At 41.2% G+C, this 25,698-nt stretch overlaps 1 protein-coding gene and 1 long non-coding RNA gene across 6 annotated transcripts in view; one reads left to right on the top strand and one right to left on the bottom strand.

Moving 5' to 3' along the window:
* The window catches only part of LOC124278112, a 228,659-nt gene that overhangs the window by 25,959 nt on the left and 177,002 nt on the right, over positions 1-25,698 (bottom strand). For all 5 annotated transcript variants that reach the window (XM_046713860.1, XM_046713859.1, XM_046713861.1 and 2 more), the window contains 3 exons: positions 17,004-17,142; positions 7,570-7,689; positions 5,325-5,441 (listed from right to left, as the gene is read on the bottom strand). In XM_046713860.1, coding sequence (XP_046569816.1) covers positions 5,325-5,441; positions 7,570-7,689; positions 17,004-17,142 — 376 coding nt within the window. The remainder of the gene's footprint in view (positions 1-5,324; positions 5,442-7,569; positions 7,690-17,003; positions 17,143-25,698) is intronic.
* On the top strand, positions 8,307-25,472 carry LOC124278116. Its single transcript, XR_006898987.1, has 3 exons — positions 8,307-8,478; positions 10,573-10,578; positions 25,462-25,472. It is a non-coding gene; the product is annotated as an uncharacterized LOC124278116 (long non-coding RNA).

Genomic DNA, 25,698 nt, shown 5'->3' with positions numbered 1-25,698 from the left:
TACTGTGCAAGCACATGCCTCAAGTGGCATGCCCTGAGACAGTTACCTCTCTTTTTGAGGGTTATTAAAAAGTGGCAATGGTGTTAAACGAAATAAGAGCAAAATAACACTTGGTTAAATAAAAAACTAGAAATTTAACGGAAAATGATTTTGAAAAATAAAGTTTTAGGAAAATAAGTGTTTTGACCATAACAGACGCGCCCACGCCTATCTCCCGAATTGGAAGGGTGGAAAACAGAAAACAGACCCGGGATCAATTTATTTCTGGTCGAAAAAGAGGACAAGTACCACTACACGTGGGTTAAAAATTTGAGCCAACTATTAAACGATCAATCCAATCACAAGGAAAAGAAACACTTCTGCGAACGGTGTCTGCACGGGTACAGTAGACTTGACCTGCTGGAAGCGCATAAGGAAGACTGTCGAGGTTGCGGGCAGACCGCTATTAGGATTGACATGCCCGACGAAAAGAAAAATAGTGTCCAATTTAATCATTATAAAAAACAAATGCCTGTGCCTTACGTCATCTAAGCCAACTTCGAAGCCTTAATCAAACAGATCGATCACGTCGCTCTGTCCTCGGAAAAAAGGTTTTACAAACCAAACGCAGGAACACGAAGCTTGCGGGTTTGGATACGTGGTCGTTCGATACGATGGACAAACGTGCGCTCCCATGGTCTACTGAGGTCCCGACGCAGCCGAAAACTTTCTTACGGCCTTACAACACGAAGAGAAAAAAATAAGCGACATTTTATCCAACATTATACCCATGCGTATGATGGAGGATGACAAAATCAGGCACAAAATGTCGACTCATTGCCACGAGTGCAACCAACCGCTGAACGGGGATTCCGTAAGAGATCATTGCCACATCACAGGTTGGTATCGAGGTGCTGCTCACAACGTGTGCAACCTAAAGCTAAAATTCGATCCCCCAAAGATCCCCGCGGTGTTCCACAATTTAAAAGGTTACGATGCCCAACTTATTATGCAGGCCATCTCGAAATTAGAGGGCGATATAAAGTGTATCCCCAACAACATGGAAAACGCATCTCCTTGTCATTAAACAGGCTGAAATTCATCAACAGCATCCAGTTTCTCCTATTGTCTCTCGCCAATTTGGTCAAGGCCAATGATACCTTCCCCATCACCCATCGATACACCGACGGGGCGACTTGGTCTTTGCTGTTGAGGAAGGGTGTGTACCCCTACGAGTACATGGACGATTGGTCCAAGTTTGAGGAGACACGATTACCTCCCATCGACCGCTTTTATAGCTGCTTAACCGAATCCGATATCACCAAGGGCGATCACCTGACCTGTATTTAAGAACGGATGTGCTTCTGCTCGCTGACGTGTTCGAGGTATTCAGAAAAAAGTGTCTAAAACAGTACAGTACATAAATTATGGAAAAAATCTATTACAGCCCACGGGGATACTGGAAAGACTCGGCTCGGAAAAAACAAACAAGCTCTCTGGCAAGTGTACCTGCCACTGCCCCAATACATCCTGAGAAGAAAATTTGACATTTCAACGCCGAATTGCGTCCATCAAGCCCACCTCCTGTTTCTCCCACACGACAGGGTGAGGCGTAAAACCTACAAGTACCCCCTGACCGTCGTGGACATCGCCAGTCGTTACAAGGAAGCCTAACCATTAACAACCAAAGATTCGAATGAAGTGGCCAAGGCCTTGGAACGCATCTACAAATGCAGTCCGCTGACATGGCAAACCGAGCTGCAAGTCGATCCTGGACGCGAGTTTATGGGAACCGTGTCGCAGCTGATGGCCAAGCACCAAGTCCAGGTTCGACGAGGCGTGGCTGGAGCTCACCGCAGCCAAGCCATCGTGGAGAGGTTCAATCACACCTTGGCCGAACGCCTATTCTCGCACCAGTACGCGCAGGATTTAATCTCTCCACAAAACAGAAATACAGAATGGGTTGTACGCTTGCCGCGAGTGGTGGATGCCATCAACAATGAAGTCACCCCATTCCTGAGCAAGAGACCCATCGAAGCCATCCAAATGAAATAAGTACTTGTAACAGCAGGGCGAACAGCAGAAAACGGGCCACTGATCCGATATGGTCCATGAAAACGTACCACCTCGACCTGGTCGACATCAAAGAAGGCAAAAACCGCCTCCGTGGTGTAGTGGTTTGAGCGTCTGCCCGGAGAGCGAAAGGTCTCGGGTTTGATCCCCTACAGCGTCATACCAAAAGGCGTTAAAATATGGTTCTTGTTGGTCCCTGCCTGGCTCTCGGCATTAATGGGTACAACAAGGACTGGTCGGCTCGGAGTCAGTATAATGTGTCTGAGTGGGGTATTCATGCTTCACTGTGGCATGGTATCTCAGTGGGCTAGCACTATAAAACCAGCTTCAGTCTGGGCTAGTACAAGCAGCCGCACATACACATACACATGCATGCACATCGTCATATGAGCGAAATATTCTCAAGCACAACGTTAAACCCAGTTTTACCTCACCTCACCTCAAAGAAGGCGAACCGAACTTGTACTAATTAAAAGTCGGGCCGCAGAGAGGGTTCGTCAGAGAGGAATTGCAAATTGTCCCACACGACACGATATTACTGCCTTATTAAAGATTCGTCTATATATATAGCTATCATCATGTGGACACTGATCGAAAAACGGTTGTTCATGCGTGTCGGGGTGGATGTCAATGGGCTCAATATTTACTCAGCCGTACGTCGAGTGATTCGTCGAGGGAAATTCACCACCCTGTATGATAGTTTAGGTCTCGTGGGCACCGAACGGTTACAACGTCTCATGGATACTTTAGTCGATTATAGCCTCGAAACCCGAGATCGCACCGCCCAGTACTTGACCTACTCTGTTGCCTACTGCGATGAGTTTATGGCAGACCCCATCCATAAAATTGTCACTGAATATTACGGCTACGTGTAAAAAATGCCAAAAAATCCAAAACACTTCCACCACAAAAACACACATGCGCACAACCTTTAACACCATTTTTTCATGGCTACTGGAGAGGGAAAAACATTTCAATTCAACCACCAGCCGAACTGCGGCAGGAACCCCATTGTAATACTCCTTTGTAGTGAAACTGACTGACTGTATGGTGTAAAATAAGTCAAGATATTTCCTTATGTAAAATCGGAAGTACTGGGTCATTTCATTACCTATAGAGGTACTATGACATGTGTTAATTTAAGGCGTATATTTATTAACCTATTGTTTGACGGGCATTCTAGAAGTTGGTTACTCAAAAATGAAACATACAACTTTATGGATGACAACTTCTTATTTATTGCATAAAGCGACGTTTCAATGTAGATTCTTACGCAACACTTTGGAACAAGCTTCAACCAAGTCTAGGAGAGGCTGCAACAATCAACACCTTCAGAAAAGGGTTCAAAGCATATCTCTTTGACATTGCCTATGTTCAATGTTGTGTTTATCTTGCGAAGTGCCTTAGAGTGATCTAGAAGTACATGTAGTTCAAATAGGGCGCTATCTTTTTATATTATTTTTTTTACAGATTAAAGATAAAATACAGCAGAGAGGGTTCGGGTGATCCTGGCACAGTCAGGCTGGTAAGGCTCATCATCAGCTCAGGGCCCCTGCCCCCTCTACATGCAGCCCAGACAGCGAATGGGACTTCTCCCAGGAATCGCTGCCTTGTCGAACCCACCAAGAACTTTCTGGAGAATATGAAGACTCCCCAACATTGCAGCCTTCTGCATTACCCAGAGCGTCAGAAGGGTTGTGCTCCTGGTGGAGATCCCGGGCACTCTCCTGATATGTGCCAAGAGATCAGGAGGTACCAAACCAAGGGCACCGCGAACAACGGTGAGCCTGACGACAGTGTACTTGGGATGCAAGCGAGACATTTCAAAGGCGAGGTCCGCATATTTATTATGCTTTTCCTGAATCTTGCCAATCACATTGCTGTCAAAAGGGACAGAAAATTCAATGACATAAATAAATCTATTGGCTTTATCAAAAAGGACAAGATCAGGTTTGTTGGCTGGAATTCTTCTGAGGCTGTATATGGGCCGGTTTGCATAGGTTTAGCCAAATCAGACATATCAAGTGTATTTTTAATATAATTAGGCTATGGAAGAGTATAGTGAACATGAGGTTGGTTTAACGCCACACTCAGCAATATTCCAGCTATATGGCGGTGATCTGTAAATAATTGAGTCTGGACCAGACAATCCAGTGATAAACAGCATGAGCATCGATCTACACCATTGGAATACAATGACATGTGCCAACAAAGTCAGCGAGCCTGAAAACCTGATCCCGTTTGTCGCCTTTTACGACAAGCATGGGTTGCTGAAGACCAATTCTAACCCGGATCTTCATGAGGACGGTGAAGATGAGAAGATATGACAGGTGCATGGTAGCCTGAATATTCTGGCACCTGACAAGGAGCCGTCTCGTCTATACAGGTTGTAGGTAAAGGCATGAAATAGTCAAGTCCTCCACAAAGAAAAGGGGAAATCCTGTGTTAAGGACTCATCAGATGCACAATATTCTTTATCATAATCTTGATCGGAGTCTGCAGGGTAATGGGAAACCCATGATAGGAATCCTGTTGATGGGGCATGTGAACACTCAACATAACCCCTAGGGCTTCTGTGAGGGTCATCATCCAAAAGTGTCCATGTTCTATATACGAAGGATGACATGAAAATTCATACGACACTGGACCCAAAAGGTTTGGATGCTCAGTTGTGAATGCTCAGTCTATGAGGCATAAAAATGGCATCCAATTGGAAACTGTGATTGTGTCTGAATGCAGACGGTCTGTTTCTGTGAGGCTGATTTCTGACTTGTCTGACAGAGAAATGTCCTGCATGTGGCCTCTTAGCTGAGTGAGTCTTCTCACCTTTTCTGCTGTATTTCTACCTCCTGTGATAGTAGCTAGGTGAGATCCCAGTAATGATTCAACAGCTGAATTCTGTGGAACAAATAATTACACACTGATAGGGACGTTGGTATCATTGGTTGGTGGACGTAGATCAGGGGGTTGTAGATAGAGTAGAGAGGTCAGACATAGCTAGATACATGTCTGGGAGTGACTTAATGGCTTCTACTATCTTCTGAGCCACTTCTTTACATCTGGGTTCCAGTCCCACATGGATACAATCTGTGAAGCCCATTTCCAGTGTCCCCCGCCGTGAAATTGCTGGAATATTGCTAAAAGCAAGTAAAACTCAACTCACTTACTTAATAACTTGTCCTTTAAATTTAATGTGCAATAATATAATGACAATATAATACAGCCATTAACACATATCACAAAATGAAAGCATCTCAAAATCAAGCCATTACCTCTTTGAAATACAGACGAGTTTCTTTTAGCATGTCTCTTCTACGAAAAGCATGAACAGAATCTGTGAAAGCTACAGCAAACACCTTTTCCTTGAAGTACCCAGGATAATCATTAATCTGCAACAGTGGAAACAGGGTAATCTGTTAATGATCTATCTGGAAATCAGGGGCAGACAGCATACCTCACTAATATTTTATCTGGGAAACTTCTGAGGAAGATTATACTACACATGAACAGAATCAGATGACGGGACATCAATAGACTTATTCAGCAAAAGGAATACAGAGATTATTCAATGTAAGTGAAAATGTAAGTAACCAAGCATGTCCAATGTTTGTGTTGAGGAAAATGTACATGAGAGTTTTACAGGAACCTAAAAACATGCACACCTATCTTGTTTGTCCTGATCAATGATTTTTGTGTGGTCTGATCTCAGTAAGAACTGCTATACATCTAGAGAGTGTGTCACATAGGTTGCAACCGCTGCTAAAGCTGCTGGCCTCACAACATTATCACTGTTTGACAGCTTCAACCAAAAACACTTTGCATGATCGCATAACACAATAGCTTGGTAGTGGATATGGGGCATAAAACATTCCATCCCAAACCATTAAGTCATTCGTGACAAGTAGGGCTGGATATTGCCCTGATTCTCATATTGCGATATATTGCAATAATTCAAGAGATATTGCAATACATATTGTAATATATTGACTGGAAGGTTTCTGTCCAAGTGCGTACATCATACATTCATAATAGCTCTCTGTGTGCGACAACGTCTTCTTAGTTGCTGTTACACCATACTTTCAGGCTCCCTGTCCCCATTGTGTATGGGTGTATGCCAGTGGTGTACAGATAAATGATATAGAACCTTAATGTGGAATGTTTCATGGAAGTAACTGTATTGCAACAAAGTTTTGCGAACATAATGAAAAAGGTAATAGTATAACATGATTTTCATGGTCAGTGTTGTTTGCTTCAACAGAATGCACTTCAATGCAGCATGTAAATATTGTTACTATTTGTCAGTGATTCATTCAGATTCAACTCCAATATAAACATTTGTTAACATGAACTGTTGTAAAATGAAAAAAAAACATGATTTAGGTGAACTACTTGAGCTTAAAATCTCATGTGGCCTCCAATAACTAAGATCCTTGACTAGAATGTCATTATACAATCCTTTGGCCTTTATCATAAATTGATAACATATGTCCCATTATGAAACAAAAAAACAAAAACAAAATAATGTGCATTGCGATATGGCCACCAAGAGCCAGTAGCTCTACTTAGAAGTCGGAATAAAAGATTGGTCAAATGTTTGAAGGGCATGTAGAAGTGGAATGCATAAGAAAAGCAAGATTTATAGATGTCAACTACTTTATTGTGAATATTCATGACCTGATGAAGGAGCAAGCAAACACTCCGAAACGTTGCATTATTCACAACAAGAAGTTGACATCTATAACTCAATAAAGACACTTCCACTTGTAAAACTTTACATGAAACAGAAAAGAAACAAAAGTATATTTGACACCTTCAGAGCACATTTTGTTGCTATGGAAATCAAGGGCAGATAATTCAAAGGGACGTAACTCTGGATGACCCAATATATTGCAGAATCTGAACCATATCGCGGTAATCGTATCACGAGATACTGTACCGGTAATATTGCACAGCCCGCCCTAGTGACAAACAAGTCCTTGTCATATTCCAAGGATGACTTGTTCCAATATCACAGTCATTTAGGAGGTTCCAGGGTTGTGACAGTGTCAGTTATAGCATCCTCACCAATGTTATGTCATCATAGACATAAAACAAGACTAAGAGATCAGGTGGTCAGGCTTGCTGACTTGGTTGACAAATAGCATCACAAATGTATACGGGTACATTAATGATCATCATACCAGTCACTGACATGTCTGTACAGACATGATTCCCATAAATCTTTGTCACATAGCTGGAATATTGCCAGTGTAACATTAAAAATTACAGATTGTTTTTCTAAATATTGTTCAATTGGTATGTCCAGTCATGTTTTACTTTCCACAAAACCATTTACAAATCTATGCCATACATATTATTTAAAATATTTTAGTTTTTACTAGGAATTAGGTAAGGTTAGACACTAAAACCAATGTAATCACAAATCTACAGTATGTCAAGGTTCTTACATTGCATAAGATATTGTCAGTGTGATAAAAAAAAGTACAGGAGAACAATACTTAAGGGACCTGTACCTACCAGCTCCATTGTGACAATTCCTCCATAGCTGTGAGCAACAAATGCTACACATGATGCTTGTGCCTTCATTACAAAGTGCTGAAACACATAGTGCCCATGACTCTCTGGTGAATTGTTGTCCTGCAGTAACAGAAAGACCAGAAACTGGAAAAATGGGTACATTACATGTGAATTGAAGGGAGTCTCTCTATTTACAAACAATACCCCAAAAATATATATCTATTGTACATGTGGGAGATAAAAGGTTTATCATAAACAGGGACATTTCTTTCTATAATTAACATCATGTCTATTTACTATGTTTATTAAACAATTCTAGACCATAATGCGAGGGCTAATTGGCCATCTATGCACTTTTCAGTCTGATGATCACAAATCTGTCACAGGTTTGCAATAATGTTATTTACTGAACAGTCTTGTTGGCCTCAACATCATGATGAAAAGAAACACAAAACATAAAGGCAGGAATTTATGGATGTCAACTTCTTTATTTCGAAATGCACGATGTTTCAGAGCATATTCTTACTCCTTTAACTGGTGAATGAAAAACTAGGAAACTGATAACTACATAAGTAGATGTGAATCACCAAGAGTGATAAGATAACAAGGGAACCCAGTTGGGAATTCGTGCTAAATTGGTGAGATGGGATTGACAAATGGAAGCCAGGGATCATATCGGATCATATCAGAATATACTTCACTGTTCATACATCCAATCACTTCTGTACTAGGTTTTATTTTCTGTAAAAGAGCCTCATTATATACCATACAACTAAACTTACTGTTAACAACTCCCTCACTCTATACTTCTAGCACCTAACAGGAGTAATAATGTTGTGGTGTTGGTGTGCGCTATGAGCATGCCCCTTTGTGGTGTGGAGTATTGCGCGGTATAAGTACCCTCATTATGTTTTACAGATTAACATGAAAAATGCAGCAGAGAGGGTTCAGGTGATCCTGGCACAGTCAGGTTGGTAAGGCTCATCATCAGCTCAGGGCCCTTGCCCCCTCTACATGCAGCCCAGACAGCGAATGGGACTTCTCCCAGGAAACCTACCTTGAACTTTCTGGAGAATATAAGACTCCCTAACACTGCAACCTTATGCATTACCCATAGCGTCAGAAGGGCTGTGCTCCCGGTTGAGAACCTGGGAGCGCCATAAGATCAGGAGGTACCAAACCAAGGGCACCGAGAACAATGGGGAGCCTGACGACAGCGAGACATTTCAAAGGCAAGGTCCGCATATTTAGCATGCTTTGCCAATCACACTACTGTCAAAAGGGACAGAAATTTCAATGATATATATAAATTCATTGGCTTTATAGAAAAGGACAAGATCAGGTTTGTTGGCAGGAATTCTTCTCAGGCCGTATATGGGCCTATTCCAAATAAGTTTGAAAAATCATTTTCCATGACGCCCTGGACATGTTCAGGGTCGTACCATGGATGGACCTCAGAGTCAAAGCCACAGGCATGGCGAAGACGATAGTAGAAGCAACAAGCCATGCCATCATGTCTTTTAAGATATGCTGTTTGTGCCAAGGAAGAGCATCCACTGACAAGGTGTTGGACAGTCTCTGTAAATTCATTGCAAAGACAACATTTCATGCAAATATTTTCTTTAAGAATCACATATTGGCGATTGCGAGTGGGAAGCCCTCAGTTTCACATTTAAGACCAGCCGACTTCATCCAGGGAAAGGAGTTGGTTGGATTGCTATTCTGTTCCACACACTGCATGTACACATGATGCAATGGTTTCTTAGAAAGCTTCTCCACAAATGACCGACTCTGGGCAGACTTGGTGAAGGACTTCACCAGGTTGACTCCCATTGGTGTTCCGTCCAGCAGGACATCGCCATCAACAAAATCAACCTCAAATTTCAGATTGTGTCCAACAACCTTGGCATGCTTAAAATAGCTGTGGAATTCCTTGCTTTTATCATGAGTCTTGACATGCATCACCAGAGGATTATCCGTCAAATAAATATGTGCAAAAGTACACAATAAAATTCTATCATGAAGAGCCTCTACAGTAATCAAACCCCGACCTCCAGAACTGATTGGCATATATAAACGATTCAGAGAGGAACGAGGGTGATAGGCTCTGTTATCAGACATGATCCTTCTGGTCAGGCGGTCAAGACTCTGGATGTCTTGCTTTATCCAATCAACTACTCCAAAGGAATAGGAAAGACCTTACACAGCAAAAGTATTGGTGGCTTTGACCTTGTTTCGGGAAATTAGCTCTGAGCTCCAGATTTTCTTTAATCGAGCTTTATACTCGGCCCGAAGTTTTTCTTGAATCTAGGCATTCTGGAGCTTGTCTCGAACTTGCATTCCAAGATAGGTGTAGGCCTGATCTTCCACAAGATACTCAATAACTCCTCCCCTGTAACCTGACCGATCCTTCATGAATTACCTTGCCACGTTTCAAATGAAGAGTATTACATTTGTCGAGTCCAAATGTCATGTCAATATCATTAGAAAAGGACTCGGCAAGGAGAACCTGTTCTTTCAAATTGGTATCTCCTTTGGCAAGGAGCTCAATGTCATCCATGTAAAGGAGATGAGTAAGAGGTGTTGGGGATCTGTGCTGAGGAGATCCTGGATGGTGACCCTCCTCTTTATTGAGTATAAAACTCAAAGGATTTAAAGACAAATAAAAAAGCAAAGAACTAAAGGAGTCGCCCTGGAATATTCCCCTTCTGATTGGATTAGATTCCGAAGTCTGCACCTGGCCTTGCAAGTACATCTCAAGTCGGCATCATTCCTCTAGCCCCCTGTTACATGCCACTAATTAGTACCTCTAGCCCCTCCCCTGGCTGTTCTGTTAGCTGTACTCACTCCCCTGTAACTGGATTAACTGCTACTAAGCTCGTTAGGTTATGGTTTTGGTTGTGGATAGGTGACTAACGGTCCTTATTTATCCACGAGGAAACATCCAACCAAGTACAGCTTTTGCAACTTAAGTGTGGACAGTCTGCTCCCAAACGTAGGAAGCAATATGTAGATAGAGATGACAAGATTAAACGCCTTGGACTAGAGTACATGTTATGTGAAAGAAATCTTGACTCATACCTGTGTGCCATTGGATAGATGATGGACAATATGTATGTTGCATAAAAACAACTGATCTTGTAACGTTCTGTGTATCTTGAGATTAGAATAGACACAGAGACATCGTGGGTACAGGTCGGACATGTTGTTTTACTCATTTAACCGCTCTTTACAATACAAGGGAGATAACTCTCGAAGATGTGCATATCAGTACATCTCCCCTCTTTAAGATGTACAAATGAAGCATCTTTAAGTATACTGAAGATGATTGCAGTTTACAGAGATAAAGTCACTGGAGAATCAATGTGAAATACGTTTTGTTATTAGTCCTAAAATTATTATTTCTGAAACCAAAGTGTTTTAGATTTATAATTATGTCTTTTGACACAACCTGCACATTTTCTGATCAGTTCCGACAATGTGACTTGTCAAGTACAATACTGTTGATTTAGCCAGTCACATAGTCCTTAAGATACTTGGGTGGCTTGATCTGTCTTCCACTTCGTGTCTTGGTAGGACAGCTCTGTGTGCTACTGGTTGTTGACTGTTCTGGGCCGGGTTTGATCTCAGGTTCTGTTGTGTTCTGTTTCTCTGCTGGGACTGTATTGCCGACTGGATCCGAGGTGTTAGGTTGACACCTGACCTGTTTCGGACCTCGAAGATTTCTCCTATACTGCATCCCTTCCTCAGTTTTGACACAGTAAGATCTTATTCCCACTTTGTCTTTCACCTTAGCACTTTTCCATTCCTTTTCTCCTCCACACAGCTTCATCACGACTGTCTCACCTGGTTTTAGCTCTGGGAGGTTCTTGGCATTTCTGTCATAATATTTCTTCTGTTTTGCCTTTCTAGTCCAAAGCTTCTTTGGGACTGAATTAACTGCCTTAGGTTACAGTTGTTTGGCTGACAAACTCAGCATAGTGCGTGTTCTTCCGCTGTAGAGTCGCTGAACTGGGGAGCTTTCCATGTGTTCTGTAGGTGTGTTCCGCCAATTGAGGAGTGCCAAATAGGGATCCGTGCCAGCTTTCTTTCACTTTATCATTATTCTCTTGGCCACTTTGGCTGAGTTCTCAACTTTCCTGTTGGACTGTGGATAGTGAGGAGAGCTTGTACAATGTTCAAATTCAAAAGTTCTGGCAAACATTGCAAAAGCTTTGGAGCCAAATGGTGGTCCGTTGTCTGACATGACCTGAACCGGAATACCATGTCTGGCAAACTGCTGCTTCAGCTTCCTGATGACCGTTTTTTTTATGTCTTATCATGTAATCTATCTACTTCGAAGAAGTCTGAGTAATAGTTGGTTGTTCTGAGAAAGTCTTTCCCCTCAAAGTCGAACAAATCGACTCCTACTTTCTGCCAGGGACGGCTTGGCAGACTGTGACTTTTCAATGGTTCTTTCTGTTGCTCATCATTGTAACAGGCACAGATTTCACACTTGTTTATGAATTCCTTCACATCTCTATTTATATTGGGCCAAAACACAGCTTCTCTTGCTCTTCTAAGAGAATTCGGAATTCCACAGTGACTAGAGTGTAGTTTGACCATAATGTTGTGTCGTTCTGCTTTAGGCACTACCACACGTTCACCTTTAAAGACTACACCATTCTGGAATGACAGTTCGTCTCTATAGTTGAAGTATTGCTGAACCACAGTTCAGCTGGAGATCGACTGTCTACCATCATGATACTGTGAGCATCTTGATTCCGCTGGTTTGACCTTTGTGGTAGAAAGGCACGACTGAGGGTATCAGCCATGACCATCAAAAAACCCTTCTTGTAAACCACTTCAAGCGTAGCATCATTCTCTGCAAGCTCTTTGGAGCATTGTGGAGACTCTTCTTCAAGATAGTCTCTAGAGGCTTGTGATCAGATTCTATCTTCACCTGTTGCCCATACACATATCTGTCAAACTTCTCCATGCCAAACACAATGGCGAGTAGCTCCTTCTCTATCTGAGCATAATTTGTTTGAGTCTCAGTGAGTGCTCGCAATGCATACATGATTGGATGATCGTTCTGCATAAGACAAGCCCCTAAACGTTTTTCCGATGCATCACATTGCAACACAGTTTCAGCCTCTGGATTGAAATACTTCAGAACTGGTTTAGCAGACAAGATCTTCTTCACTTCATCAAAGGCTTTGGTGTGAATATCATCATTCCAGCAAAATACAACACCTGATTTGAGCAAATCTCTGAAAGGTGCAGTTGCTTCCGACAGCTGTGGAGCAAACCTCTGCACAAAATTGGTAAGTCCCAACAGACGTTGTATCCCTTGTTTATCAGCTGGAGGTGGCATTTTTCAAGATTGCTTAAACTTTGGAAGGATCAACTTTTAGACCTTCAGATGATATCACATGACCTAAATAGGTAATTTCAGTTCGTCTCAATTTCAGTTTCTGGAAATCTAGTTTGATGCCTTTCATCCGACATCTTTGGAGGAGAGTTTTGAGATTTGCTGCCTTCCAACGCACCATCGAGTCGTCTCTGGAATTCCTCTGGGGCAGGTGAGATACCAAAGGGCATTCTTTTCCACCGAAATTTTCTCCATGGGGTATCAAATGTGGTTAGATAACTGCTGTTTTCAGCAAAGCACACATGCCAAAATCCGTTTTTGACATCAACCACTGTAAACAGTTTTGCATTTGACAGTTCAGGCAAGACATCATCAATTGTTGAAATTGAGTAATCATTTCTCTTTAATGCTTTGTTGAGAGGTTGTGGATCTAAACAGACGCGTAGACGTCAATTACTTTTCATGACCACTACCATTGACGAAATCCACTCAGTTGGTACATCAACTTTCTGTATCACTCCGAGCTTTTCCAATCTGTTCAGTTCAGCCTTGAGCTTAGGCTTAATAGCTATTGGAGTTTTCCTCAAAGGAGTCTTCACTGCAGAGACTTTAGGATCTATCTCAAGTTTGAGGGTCCCTTCTAACTTTCCTTCCCCATTGAAGACATCATAAAACTCTTCGATTAGAGTGTCTTTGGAAATCGACATTGTTGTCGAAGTTGACTGTAATCAGGTTCATCTCTTGGACCGCCTGTGTGCCAAGAACAGGTCTTACTTCATCCTGAACTATGATGAATTCAAGTATGTGGTTTTCACAATTCTTTGGATTCACTACAGAAATGTGGGTATTTCCAATAGTATTCATTTCTGTATTGTTGTAGAGTATCAGTGGAGTGTTGTAAGGATCAAACTTCTATTGTCCTGAACAAAGAGACTGGCATGGCATTCACGGTTGCACCACAATCAAGTTGAAACTTCACCTTCTGTTTGTTGACTTTCATGTGAGCAAACAGTTTTGTAGGAGGGTTATCATTCACAGACAGGATAGATTCTTCAAGACTCAAGGCATAGTCTCCTAACTCACTCGCTGTCGCCTGTTTCCTTTCTGTCTGCTTTTCACTTTCTTATGTTTACACTTGATATCAAAATGGTTCATGCCATGATAATATGTACATTTCTTTCCAAATGCTGGACACTGGTCTCTATCTTTTGCATGAGATCTGCCACAGAATCTGCACTCTTCAATGTCGGACACATATTTTGGTTTAGTTTATTCCCTCTCTGATCTTCCACATTTGCTTTGGCCACTTTTCTTTCCATTTCTGTTTCCACTCACAAAGGACACCTGATATGTTCTCATACATTTGAGTTGATGATCTGTTGTTTCACATGCTCTGCACACAGTGATACACTTATCTAGTGTCAAGTCTGCAGTTTGTAACAGTTTCTTTCTTGTGCTATTGTCAAGAATTCCTACAACAATTCTGTCCTTGATCAATGAATCTGTTAGTGTGCCGTAATTGCAGGATTTGGCAAGAGATCGTAGAGCCGCTACATAAGTGTCAATAGATTCACCGCTTTCCTTTTCACGTTTATTGAAATTGTAATGCTCATATGTTTCACTTGTCGAACCAACACAAAATATCTCAAATGATTCCAAAAAATTGTTTATGTTAGACTTATAATCTTCATTTGCAAATTTAAACCCTTCAAAGACTTCCAGAGCATCAGATCCAACAGCTGTAAGAAGTGTTGCCGTTCTAAATCTCATTTTTTCTGAAACTAGTCTCTGAGCAATTTCATAATTGTCCCATCCACGTTTGAATCCAGATTGAGGCTAAATTCCCTTTCAATCTTTTGGCAGATTGAGGCTAAATTTCACTTTTTTCTTCACCTTCATCCAATTTTACAATCTCCGTGGTGAGAGGAAGATTTTCAGATCAGGCATAACTATACCACCTTTATAGAAATTTTCATAATTCACCTTCAGAGTACACTTCATAGATACTTTTCATAGCAAGAGTTCTTTGAAAAGTCAGTGTACAAGCATTGACTTAAATTCACATCCCTGCTCGAAAACTGGGGTACTTTTCAAACCACGTGCGCAACCGATGAGGCGTAAATTCGAATTTTACCTTGGACCTGGTAATTTGTCTCAGCATTCAGAGAAGGTGTCAAGATCTGAATTAATACTTTTGGAAATGTAAATAAATATAGAATCTTCATATTTGTCTTGTCAATTCTTAGCAACAGTGATCATCTACTGATCAATCATAATCACTGAGCTGTGATTCTCTATTATCTATACCATGTACCGGTAGTCACCTACTCACAGCCAACACCTGACCTAACGAGTTAATTAATAGTAGCAGTTAATAGAGTTACAGGGGAGTGAGTACAGCCAACAGAACAGCCAGGCGAGGGGCTAGAGGTACTAATTAGTGGCATGTAAAAGCAGGGGGCTAGGGGGACAGGGGCTAGAGGGGTGGAGTCGTTGAGTCGACCAGCAACTCATTAAAGACTTGAGTAAATCAAGTAGTCGTTCAGGGAGGTCAATACAAAGCGGAGATTTTGGAATCCATTCCTGAGGGACAGAGTCATATGCTTTTTTGTAGTCAATCCAGCACATAGAGAGGTTGTGGTGATATGTATTAGCCTCTTCCAAAATCATTTTCTGTACAAGAAGTTGATCCTTGCACCCCCAGCATCCCTTTCTTGTCTCCTTCTGCTCTCTATAAATTATGTCATTAGAAGAGAAGTAAGATGACACGAGGTTTGTCAAACACCCTGTGAAGATTTTATATTGAGTATTCAAACATGTGATAGGGCGGAAGTTTTGGGGATCAGTCAAGTTACCGTGGGAGCCAAGGAAGTTTTGGGGATCAGTCAAGTTACCGTGGGAGCCAAGCCAATTGACATTTGACAGAGGGGTAAACAAAGTATGTGATCTACTTTAAAAGTTGTCAAACTTCCAATTATGTGGAAGCCGCACTGGCTGAGTGAGTTAGATAGCCAAATTCTGTGCTGGTGATTCGGTGCATCACTTTGAGAGTGATGGTTGGAACCCCAGATGATATTCAACCTCAAAAAGTGCTAGAATCAACTTTACTAAGAAAGTGTTACCCCAAACATAACATATGTCATATCTGGCCCCTTTCTAAAAGGTAATATGTATTAATAAAGGCAAAATAAAAAAGACGAATGTGACCCAAAGACACACAGGCAGATGTCAGTGATTTCACAAAATTACTACAATCCAGCAAGGCAGATTCTGCTCTTCAGTAATACGAAAGGTCACAGATATTACTAATTGATTGTTGACATACGTTTTAATCCTTCCATTGATTTATGACAAGGTTTGATTTTTCTCATTTCTTTTGGTATTAAAACAGGTGAGATTGGTCCTTTTAGTTATCAAGTGGATAGCTATGTCATTCACTTTGGCTCTTAACAATATTTCTGAGGTTAAGTCTCTGGTGTGTTCTTGGTACAGTCCAACAAAATAGAAAGGCTATGTTTAAACGTAAAGCAAATTATGTATGTGGAACAAATCCTGTCTCGCACCCCATTTTGTCAAGTTTCTTCCTCAAACTACAACCAAATGTAAGTTTCAGTTGTAGTTTACAATGATCTTAGCCTTCAGTTGGTTTGTGCAAGTGGATGATGACTGCTGCCCGAAGCTATAGTGCTAAGATTGTGGGCCCTGATGACATTAATAGCCTACAGGCTGGGATATGGATGCAGGAGAACAGCAGCTTCCAGTAACCAGCAGCTGTCCATGATGTCCACGAATGGATAAAAGACTGAAGTCCAGTAGTCAGTAATCACAATGCATAGACAATTTAGTTCTTTTCATATGAATTGTTTAGGTTAGTCTACGCATTTGGAACTTGTGAAGCACCTCTTAATATGAATCTTAGGTTTCCAACTGTTCACAAGATATTTGTAACGATTTAACCCCCATTTCCAAAGGTCCATAAAACAACAGGAGTTAAAGAGTCTGCTGTTTGAAATTAGTATGTTTGTTGAAACCAAGGTTGACTGAGGATCAGTGATCAATGACCAATATATTTGGGACCTACCTTTATCTCAATCTCTTCATCTCTTTCACCAACAGTATTGAGATTTGGATTAAGAACAATGACACCATAGCCTTCACCCATTGCTTGCCGAATATATGGTAGCTGTGAGCCATGTTCAATACTATTATTGATGATTAACCTGGAATAAAAGCAAATAGTTGCAGCATTAGTATATTAATTCCTGTGAGTTCTTGGTTCATGTTAAAACCTGTTTCAGGTAGTCACCGGCTTCCGCTGCCAGGATCTTGGGAGGAAATCTTCCAAATCAATACCCACCCAAAAACAAAGAAAAGAAAAAAGAAATCACAAAGAATATATAACATTTTCACATTTTCATATTTCATGACAAGTTTACACGAAAGTAAACCTTTTTGTCTTGCCCTTTTTCCAAATAGAAAGTATTTAATCAAGTAGTTTCATTGCCATTTTTCCAGAAAGTACAGCTATCACAAGTAACTAATGTATTTATTTTTAAACTTATCTTATCTCACGGCTTGCACCTCTCTCTCTGCTTCCACACTGACTGGAACGACTGTAAACTTTTCCCTTGGCCCCTCTTGTACCATTGCCTGTGTATTCCTTGCTGCTCTGGCTAATGGACTACTCACCACAATCTATACGAGGCATGCAGCACTCTCCCCCTCAACCTACTTGACCACTGCTCACACATCATACTCTTTCTCATCGCGTCCCTGGGTGGACGCAATTTGTGAACACTCACTTCCCTTTGTTGAATTCTCCGTTATGGGGAAACCTGAAAATAAACACAAGCGCAAGTTTTGCGCGCTTTGTAAAAGACTTTTTCCAATTTTGACCCACACAGTTCTAGTGTCAACTGTGTTGGTTTGTGTGAAGCTGACGATTGTTGTAACAAATGTTCCCGTCAGTCTGAAGAGGAATTTAAAGCATACCATCGGGTATGTTTCCGGCGTCTAGCAGACCGTGCCAGATATACCTCTTCAGAATTGAGTACTTCTTCTGCTAAGAAACCTTGCCTACAGTGTCCTACTTTGGTTTGGAAGCAGTCCAAATCCCCTCACTCGGAGGGGGAGGATTTTAAGGCCGCCTCGTCCGATTCTTACCTCTCAGAGGATTTGAGGAAATTGTTGGGTACTCACTCGTAGCCCCCTAAGACTGGGGCCTCTAGGGTTGTAATGATGGAACACCCATCCATCCCTGTGAACACTGCATCCCCTCAAGACCTTCGGATGACCTTATCTTCCTCCAGATCTCCTTCATCCCAGCCGACAGGAGATAAGGAACCTGGACAGGTACACGCGGTAGAGTGCCCGTCCCCATCTACAAGTTGGACGCAGCTGACCTCTGTCCCTGCTAGCACCCCGACAGTCTCGATCTCCGAATCAATCCTCTCATAGCCTCTCACGACCTCGTTCGTCTAGTCAAAACTTCTGGCCGTTCTCTAGTTTGTCAGATCAAGCTGAACTGCCTCATAGTAGCTGAATGCATTCATCTTGCCAAACTAAACAAACCATCGAACTGATTTATCAGATCGTCCTGTTTCCTGTCATTTTCGCCAAACTCATCTGAGTATCATTGCTGAACTGGTTTGCCGTGACATCACCGAACTGATTATTCAGCACAGAATGGCTCATCTCGTTCGTCCGAACCACATTGCTGAACTGGTTCCTTAGGCCGAACCAGTTCACCACAACATCCCCGTACTTGTTCGGCAGACGGATCTGAACCTCATCATCGAACTAGTTCATTAGACCGAACCAGTTCACGACAGCATCACCGAACTAGTTCATCAGGGTGAAGCGATTCACCGCACCAGCAATCATTTCACACTTGATGTCTGTAGTGCAGTCATCTAGATTACGCCTGGCACTTGAGGTTCTGACAATCCCAGATCTCCAAGACTCCTTCCTGACCAGGGCTCATCTCATTCCAGATTTAATCTACCATCCAATCTTCATGTTTGATTAATGATTCAGTTCAACGAATCCATCCTTCAGCACAAATATTAGCTCTACAACCGCCCGTTTATGCATTACTGGATAAGCTTGCTATCCAGGAATATTTACGATGCTTCACTGAGTCCTGTTACTGCACACTACTCGTAACAGCGTTATGGTGTATCACTGGGTGCAAGCATGGCTTGGTTCGTCATTTTCTTCACCTTCACCCTCCGTTTACATCATCAGCATGCTCCTGGACAGATGGGTCAAGTTTCTGCGCATGGTACCAGCAGTGATGTCTTGTCAAGTAGCTAGCATCCCTTAGCCCGGATTTTATGGGTTGTGACCCAGCCGGTTAACCAAAGACTTTTGTCATTGTTGCATCATGGGTATGCAAATGGCGGACTACTGTTTGTTTACCGGACAGACTTGTCTTGGTCCCACGAGGCAGATATCAATTCCAAACTTTAATTGCCATTGATGATGAACGGAGCCCTTCCCCGTAAGAGTAATTGTGTCTGGATTCATCAGCCAGCTGAGAGAGACTGCTTACCAAGGATGTTAGACAAAAACACCCGAGAACGCTTTGGCTAGACTTATTCGGTTTTCTTCTTGAGCCCAAACACTTAGTTTGGAGGTCACTACAGCTATGTCTGCACGGTCCCAATGCAGTGATGTACTACCTATATCTCTCAATCTGGCGAACCATCACATTGTTTGGCGAACCAAACGTTCCTGAGATCGCCAATCATACACACTTCATCACTCCGATTACAATGTGAACGTTCCTGTTGATTGTCTGAAAATCTCCTTGCTACGAACCTACTTCATTCAGCACTCTATTAGTACTGTCATGGTAGCTCGACTATTTGAACATTCCTATTCAGGAGATATCCATTGGTCAGTGACAAGAGTTGCTCAAGCCTTCACTTACAGAGGTCAATTTCAGGCCAACAACCCCAAGGCTTTAATCCACCTCCTCACTTCTGGATGGTGCCGATCAACCTACTATGCACCATTATGAAGAAGGGAGACTTCCTCATCAGCTTTGATCTTCAGGACGCCTACCTTCACGTCCCAATACATCCAGAGCACCTGAAGTACCCTCGCTTTGTGTTCAATCAGAACCATTACGAGTGACAGGTCCTGCTGTTTTGAATTTCCATGGCCTTGTGGCTTTTTACCCGTATTACCAAGTTGATCACAAGTTTCTGTGAGTTACATAGATGACTGCATCCAGTCTCACCAGGATTCAGACGTTCTACTTCAACATCAGCCAATGGCAGGAGCTATTAGGTCTTCTCACGTGAGCGCAAGCCCTGACTTACAGAGGCCAGCTTCAACTTTGTCCATTACAATGGTTTCTGCATCCATTTCTGCAAGTCGACAATCCCAAGGAACTGATTTGGCTCCTAGAACCACTTCATCCAGTTCTTCAGTGGTGGCTTGATGAACGGAACGTTTCCTGACATCTATCATGAAGGGTTATTTCTGGCACTCTGACAGTGTTTTCTCATCTCATTACCTGCGAGACCTATCAGTGACAGATGTCCAAGGATTACATCAGTTTGGACCACTCGTCTTGGCTCAGCAGTTCACTTCAGACCATCAGCGCAGATGAAGGAAAGTTCCATGTTCGTTACCTATTCCTGTATTTATTGAATAAAAGTCTGAACTTTATGTTTATCTTTTGTTCTCATTGCTTATGGGTTTTTAGAACTACTTCACTTAGTTTGATACTAAGGCATCTAGATACCGCCGCCAAGTTTGACTTAATGGTTTTGATAGTTGAAGTTGTGTGTCTCGATGCAGAGGTGTTCGACTCCCTCGCTTATTGACCTCTACTCTGTAGAGCAGTTACTTCAGTGGAGCGAGTCTCTCCCAAATTCCAGTGGATTTCGTTGCGTTCTGACTCCTAAGTTGCCAGAGTCATTCTTTGACTAAGCTTATGTAAAGGAGCGAGGGTCAATTTGATGTTGCTTTGGAACTGAACGTTAAAACTTGTGAGTTTCCAATTCAACTTGTCTTTTGCCCTCTACGTGATGGTGTCTGAGGGGTCTTGAAGCAGGGGCTGTTCCGATTATCAGTTGAAAAACTGTAATTACGGAGGTACGTTGGAAATCATGGCAACGCGAGGCTTACTTGCTGAGCTAAGTTCTTTCGCTTAAAGAAGGTGGTGGCCAAACACCACATCGCTCGGGAGCACCCATCACCCTGGGAGTCGTTGTGCCTAGTTAGCCAAGGGGTTCAGGGAACCCATCACAAGCATAAGAGTTGCGTACATGCGTAACAGGCCTCCCTTGTTCATCGCTATCTACGGTTGTTAGGATAATAAAGCTGAGCTCCTTTCTTGTGAGACTTAGGGTATTCTGCGACCCACGGTGCATGCTGCTTGCCTCGTATGGATTGTGGTAAGCACAGAACACACAGGGGATGGGACAAGAGAGGCCAAGGGAAAAAGTTTACAGTCGTTCAACTCAGTGTCGAAGCAAGAGAGAAAGGTGCAAGCCGTGAGTAAGATAAGTATATAAATATACAATTTATAGTTACAATTTTCTATTTGCATTATATTGTTTCATCTTTTGCACACTAATCAAGAGTTCTATAGCCATAATACACACACCATGGCTTATGTCCCTTGTAATATAACACCAACTAAAAATAAATGACATCCTTAGAACTTTTTAGACCCATGATGGTGTACAGGTGTGTGGTTTTTGTGTCTTGATGCCCAGCCCACTGTTTTAAGCTAAGGGTGTCTGACAGTCACTTGGCTAAATCAGCATCCATTGCGTTATTTCATTCCTGACCAGCATGAGCCCCTCTTGAAGGATTTCATATTGGCATATGAACATAGAACTACTTCAACCAAGAACAATAACTATTTCTGTTTAATTCCAACAGTAAAATCATTACTGGAGGACTCAAAAAATATTTTAAGGTGTTTTAAATAACAATAAAATTTATCATGATGTGACAGTGTGCCTGTGTTACTGTAGATACAGTCATATTTCAAACTGACCAATTCATGGAGTCCTATCATGATTTAGTGTACACACTGTCATCACGTTGTCTGATGTCAATTTAAAATAGATACCGGTACACTGAAAAATATTGATGATCTCAGAAATGTCAGACTAAATACCCCACTTAAGTGAAATGTAAGCAAAAAGTTTGAGATTAAAGTTGATTAGTTATCTGTAAATATATTGTTTTGTTATATGTTATATCCTTATTAAAAACTTCAATTTAGAAAACACAATTCTGTTACCCGTGTCCTTTGTAATGTCAAAATGACTGAACATATTTTTCAATATTTTGTAAATAATCCTTTACTGCCATAACTGATTTAAGTACGCAGGATTATGTTCATCAAAATACCCCAATCTTGATTGGTTTGTTGTATTTTGGCACATAACATTCATTGATAGGGGCACAGGGATTTTTGGGGGTCATGGAAAAGGAAGAATGGTGACAACTAGTTTATGATTTGAAATAAATATTTGCTCAGATATTTAAAATATATTAGCGATCACATGTATTTTTTATTTGTATTTTTTTATCATTTCACCAATGGTGATTCTGATATGTCTTTGTTGACCCTAGAACCACTTAGAATGTTTTGGAAAATTCACAAATACATTGCTGAAGTGAACGTTCAGCTTTACTGCAGATTGTTTATTAAATCATATCACATTATGCTGGTAATGTAACACCTATTCCATTGTGTATAATTCAAACTCAACTTCCTTGCATGAATTCCTCATACATTTAACAATAAATTAGTGTAAAGGTGAAGTCAGTTCAAATAGATCAGGTATAAAAATGAAAGTCATGCTTGGAAAACAACACTTGTTTGAAATGTAAACAGAACAAAGTCTACTTTGTACACTGTGTGTCGTTTTCTCAGATTGTGAGAGATCTGGTTGGTTGTTCATTGCTTACACTTTTATATCAGTTTTAGGAAAAGTATCGTAGCAAGAATTATAAGGGAAATAAATGTATTTCAATGATTTATTACAGTGAACACTTCGTCAAGAGTGATGCCATGACTGTCACAAACACATGCGCAACATTAATAGTTTCTGACTTTAAACCCTGGTTACAATGATAACAAAAAGAAAATAATATGTAGATTGTAATATGTTACTGATGACTTACATGTCACATTTAGGCATACATGATCCCTTGAATCAACAAAAGTTTCCTTCCTATCCCACGTGCTTGTGTCGGTGAACATGCCATTTTGTGAAAGTCACTTACCGATAGTGATGTCATATGTACATCAACATTGTTAACCATGTTTGATATTTTCATTGAGGTGAGGTTTATGAAATAAAATACACAAAATAGCATATATGACTTTATGAATAACAACTTCTAGTTCATTGCATAGAGTGTGACCTCCCATTGATCCTATTGCTGGTATGTAAAATACCAGTGAAAATGAAACCGCAGACCAGTTCTTACAGAAAAAAGGCAGAAAGCAGAGAACATGACAGATGTCCACTATTTATTATGAGTAAGGCTCAAGTAGTCCAAGGTGTGCAGACTCTATCTGCTGTTGCCATGGCTAGGAAGAAAGCAGCTATCTGGATTCTGGGCTCAATCCGAAAGGATCCATCTTGAAGTAGATGGTACTACTGATAAATACCACTGAAGAATATCCTTGGAGTGAGGACTTCTTTCATGAGGAACGAACACAGGCGCAGTTCAATATGGGACGGCTGCACGTAATGTTAAATTGAGAGCAGATCAATAGTTTTCATTTGTACCATGACAAAATCTGATATCACATCACAGCTGATAGATGGGATAGTGACTAGGGGTATCTCCTAGTCCACATGATATCCTCAACTGGACAAACCTGTCTCATCTATTGTCACAAAGAGAAGCCAGCCAAAACCAAGCAACAGTTGAGAAGTTAGATTCAGAGGACCTGGATGCTTATCCAAGTGGTAAGATGAACACTTGGACCATGGTGTAAAATATACACTGATCTAAGGTAACACAAAATATCTTGTTGGATTGGTAGGTGGAAGAATCTTCCATCAGTTGAACAGAGTTTAGAAACCATGTTCTGTTTGGCCAGATTGAGATGACCAAAATGTTTGTACAAATTTTGAACAGGTTAAAGTTCTAAGGTTATCTGACATGATTCCACATTTTCTTGGCCCATTAATAGAGAAAAGGAAACTTGGGATTAGTCACATTGTCCCTTATTATGAAGATACAAGAGCCTCACCGCAATGGGGAAGACCTGAAAGAGTTCAGTCCTAACTTGTCTAACCTCATCAATGGTTTGAATATTAAAGATGTTCATATGTTCACTTATCAGCATCTTCTTGAATTGATTTGATCCAGCCTGTGAATGAAGCTTCCCTTGTATGTGTACAATGGCAAAAAGATCTGATCCATACCAATCACTAAAGGAGCATTGTTATAAGACACTTATACAAGCTTTACAAGTTGTCCCAAGTCAGAACAAGGAGGAGTATAGTAGAATGAGCAGATACGACGTGGACATAGCATCCTGCAGCATCTGAGGAGGGGAACTGTGTAAACCATAAGGCAATGTGTCTCCAACAAAGGATAAGGAAAATCCATAGTCCAGCAGTAGGGACTCCTCAGATGCAAAATGTTCTTCGTCATAATCCAGATCAGAGTCTGTAGGATAGTAGGAACCCCTGATCGGAATCCTATTGATGGGGCGCGTCTGAACACTCAACATGTATGCCATAGTCTCAGTGCAGGTTGTCAGCAAATGATGACACAGGCAGGATGTTTACACATGGTTAAGACAGAAATCTGGTCTGTATGGCCCATGTGGGAGCCGAGAAGTATCTAAATGCCAACAAATACTCACATAAAAGTGTGCCTGAAAACAACCAAATTACTACTTTTAGTGCTATGTTTAGCAAATTATTTATCTGAAAAAATACCAATGCACCCTGTTCTGAAATTTAAGGAATCTTTATCAGAGGATGGTTGACTATCATATTTACTTGTGTTAGAAATACATTCACCCATAATTTACGTTTCTTATTATTAGGAGGTGAGGTGAAATGTTGTTTAACGTCGTGCTTAAGAATATTTCGGTTTATATTACGACGTGCATGCATGTGTATGTGTGGCTGCTTGTACTAGCCCAGACTTAAGCTGGTTTTATAGTGCTAGCCCACTGAGATACCATGCCGCAGTTAAGCATGAATACCCCACACAGACACATTATACTGACAGGAACCAACAAGTACCATATTTTAACGTCTTATGGTATGACGTGGCCAGTGATCGAACCCGTGACCTTCCACTCTCCGGGCGGATGCTCTAACCACTACACCACAGAGGCGGTTTATTATTAGGAAAATCACTGTGAGTGAGTATGGTGATATGTTATGAAATCAATAATTTGTAGCTGACATATGGATCTTTCTATTTTCCCAGAGAGAGGACTTCCTTAAACATGTATTATATTGTGGGTATTGTTTAAACAGGTGTTTTGAAACTTAAGAAATCTGAATGTTATTATGATTACTGAGCTTTAAGTTGTATACACTGTTATCATGGGTATGTATCATGGATTTTATAGTGTTTATATTTTTATGCCAGAGGTGTAAGCTAGTGCAGATTTGTTTGGTGGCACTTTCATTTGAAAATAGTAAGAAACTAAGCTATGTATTTTCTAGAAACGTAGAAACTTCCTTTATTTGCTTAGTGGTTTGCATCATTAGACATCATTGATGCAAATTATCTCCCTTTCTAAACTAGTTTTTAGG

Source organism: Haliotis rubra, unplaced genomic scaffold, assembly GCF_003918875.1.
Source record: "Haliotis rubra isolate DU_JTF1 unplaced genomic scaffold, ASM391887v1 Scf231, whole genome shotgun sequence".
In the NCBI taxonomy this organism is placed as follows: domain Eukaryota; kingdom Metazoa; phylum Mollusca; class Gastropoda; order Lepetellida; family Haliotidae; genus Haliotis; species Haliotis rubra.
This window is presented reverse-complemented; position numbering and strand designations above follow the sequence as displayed.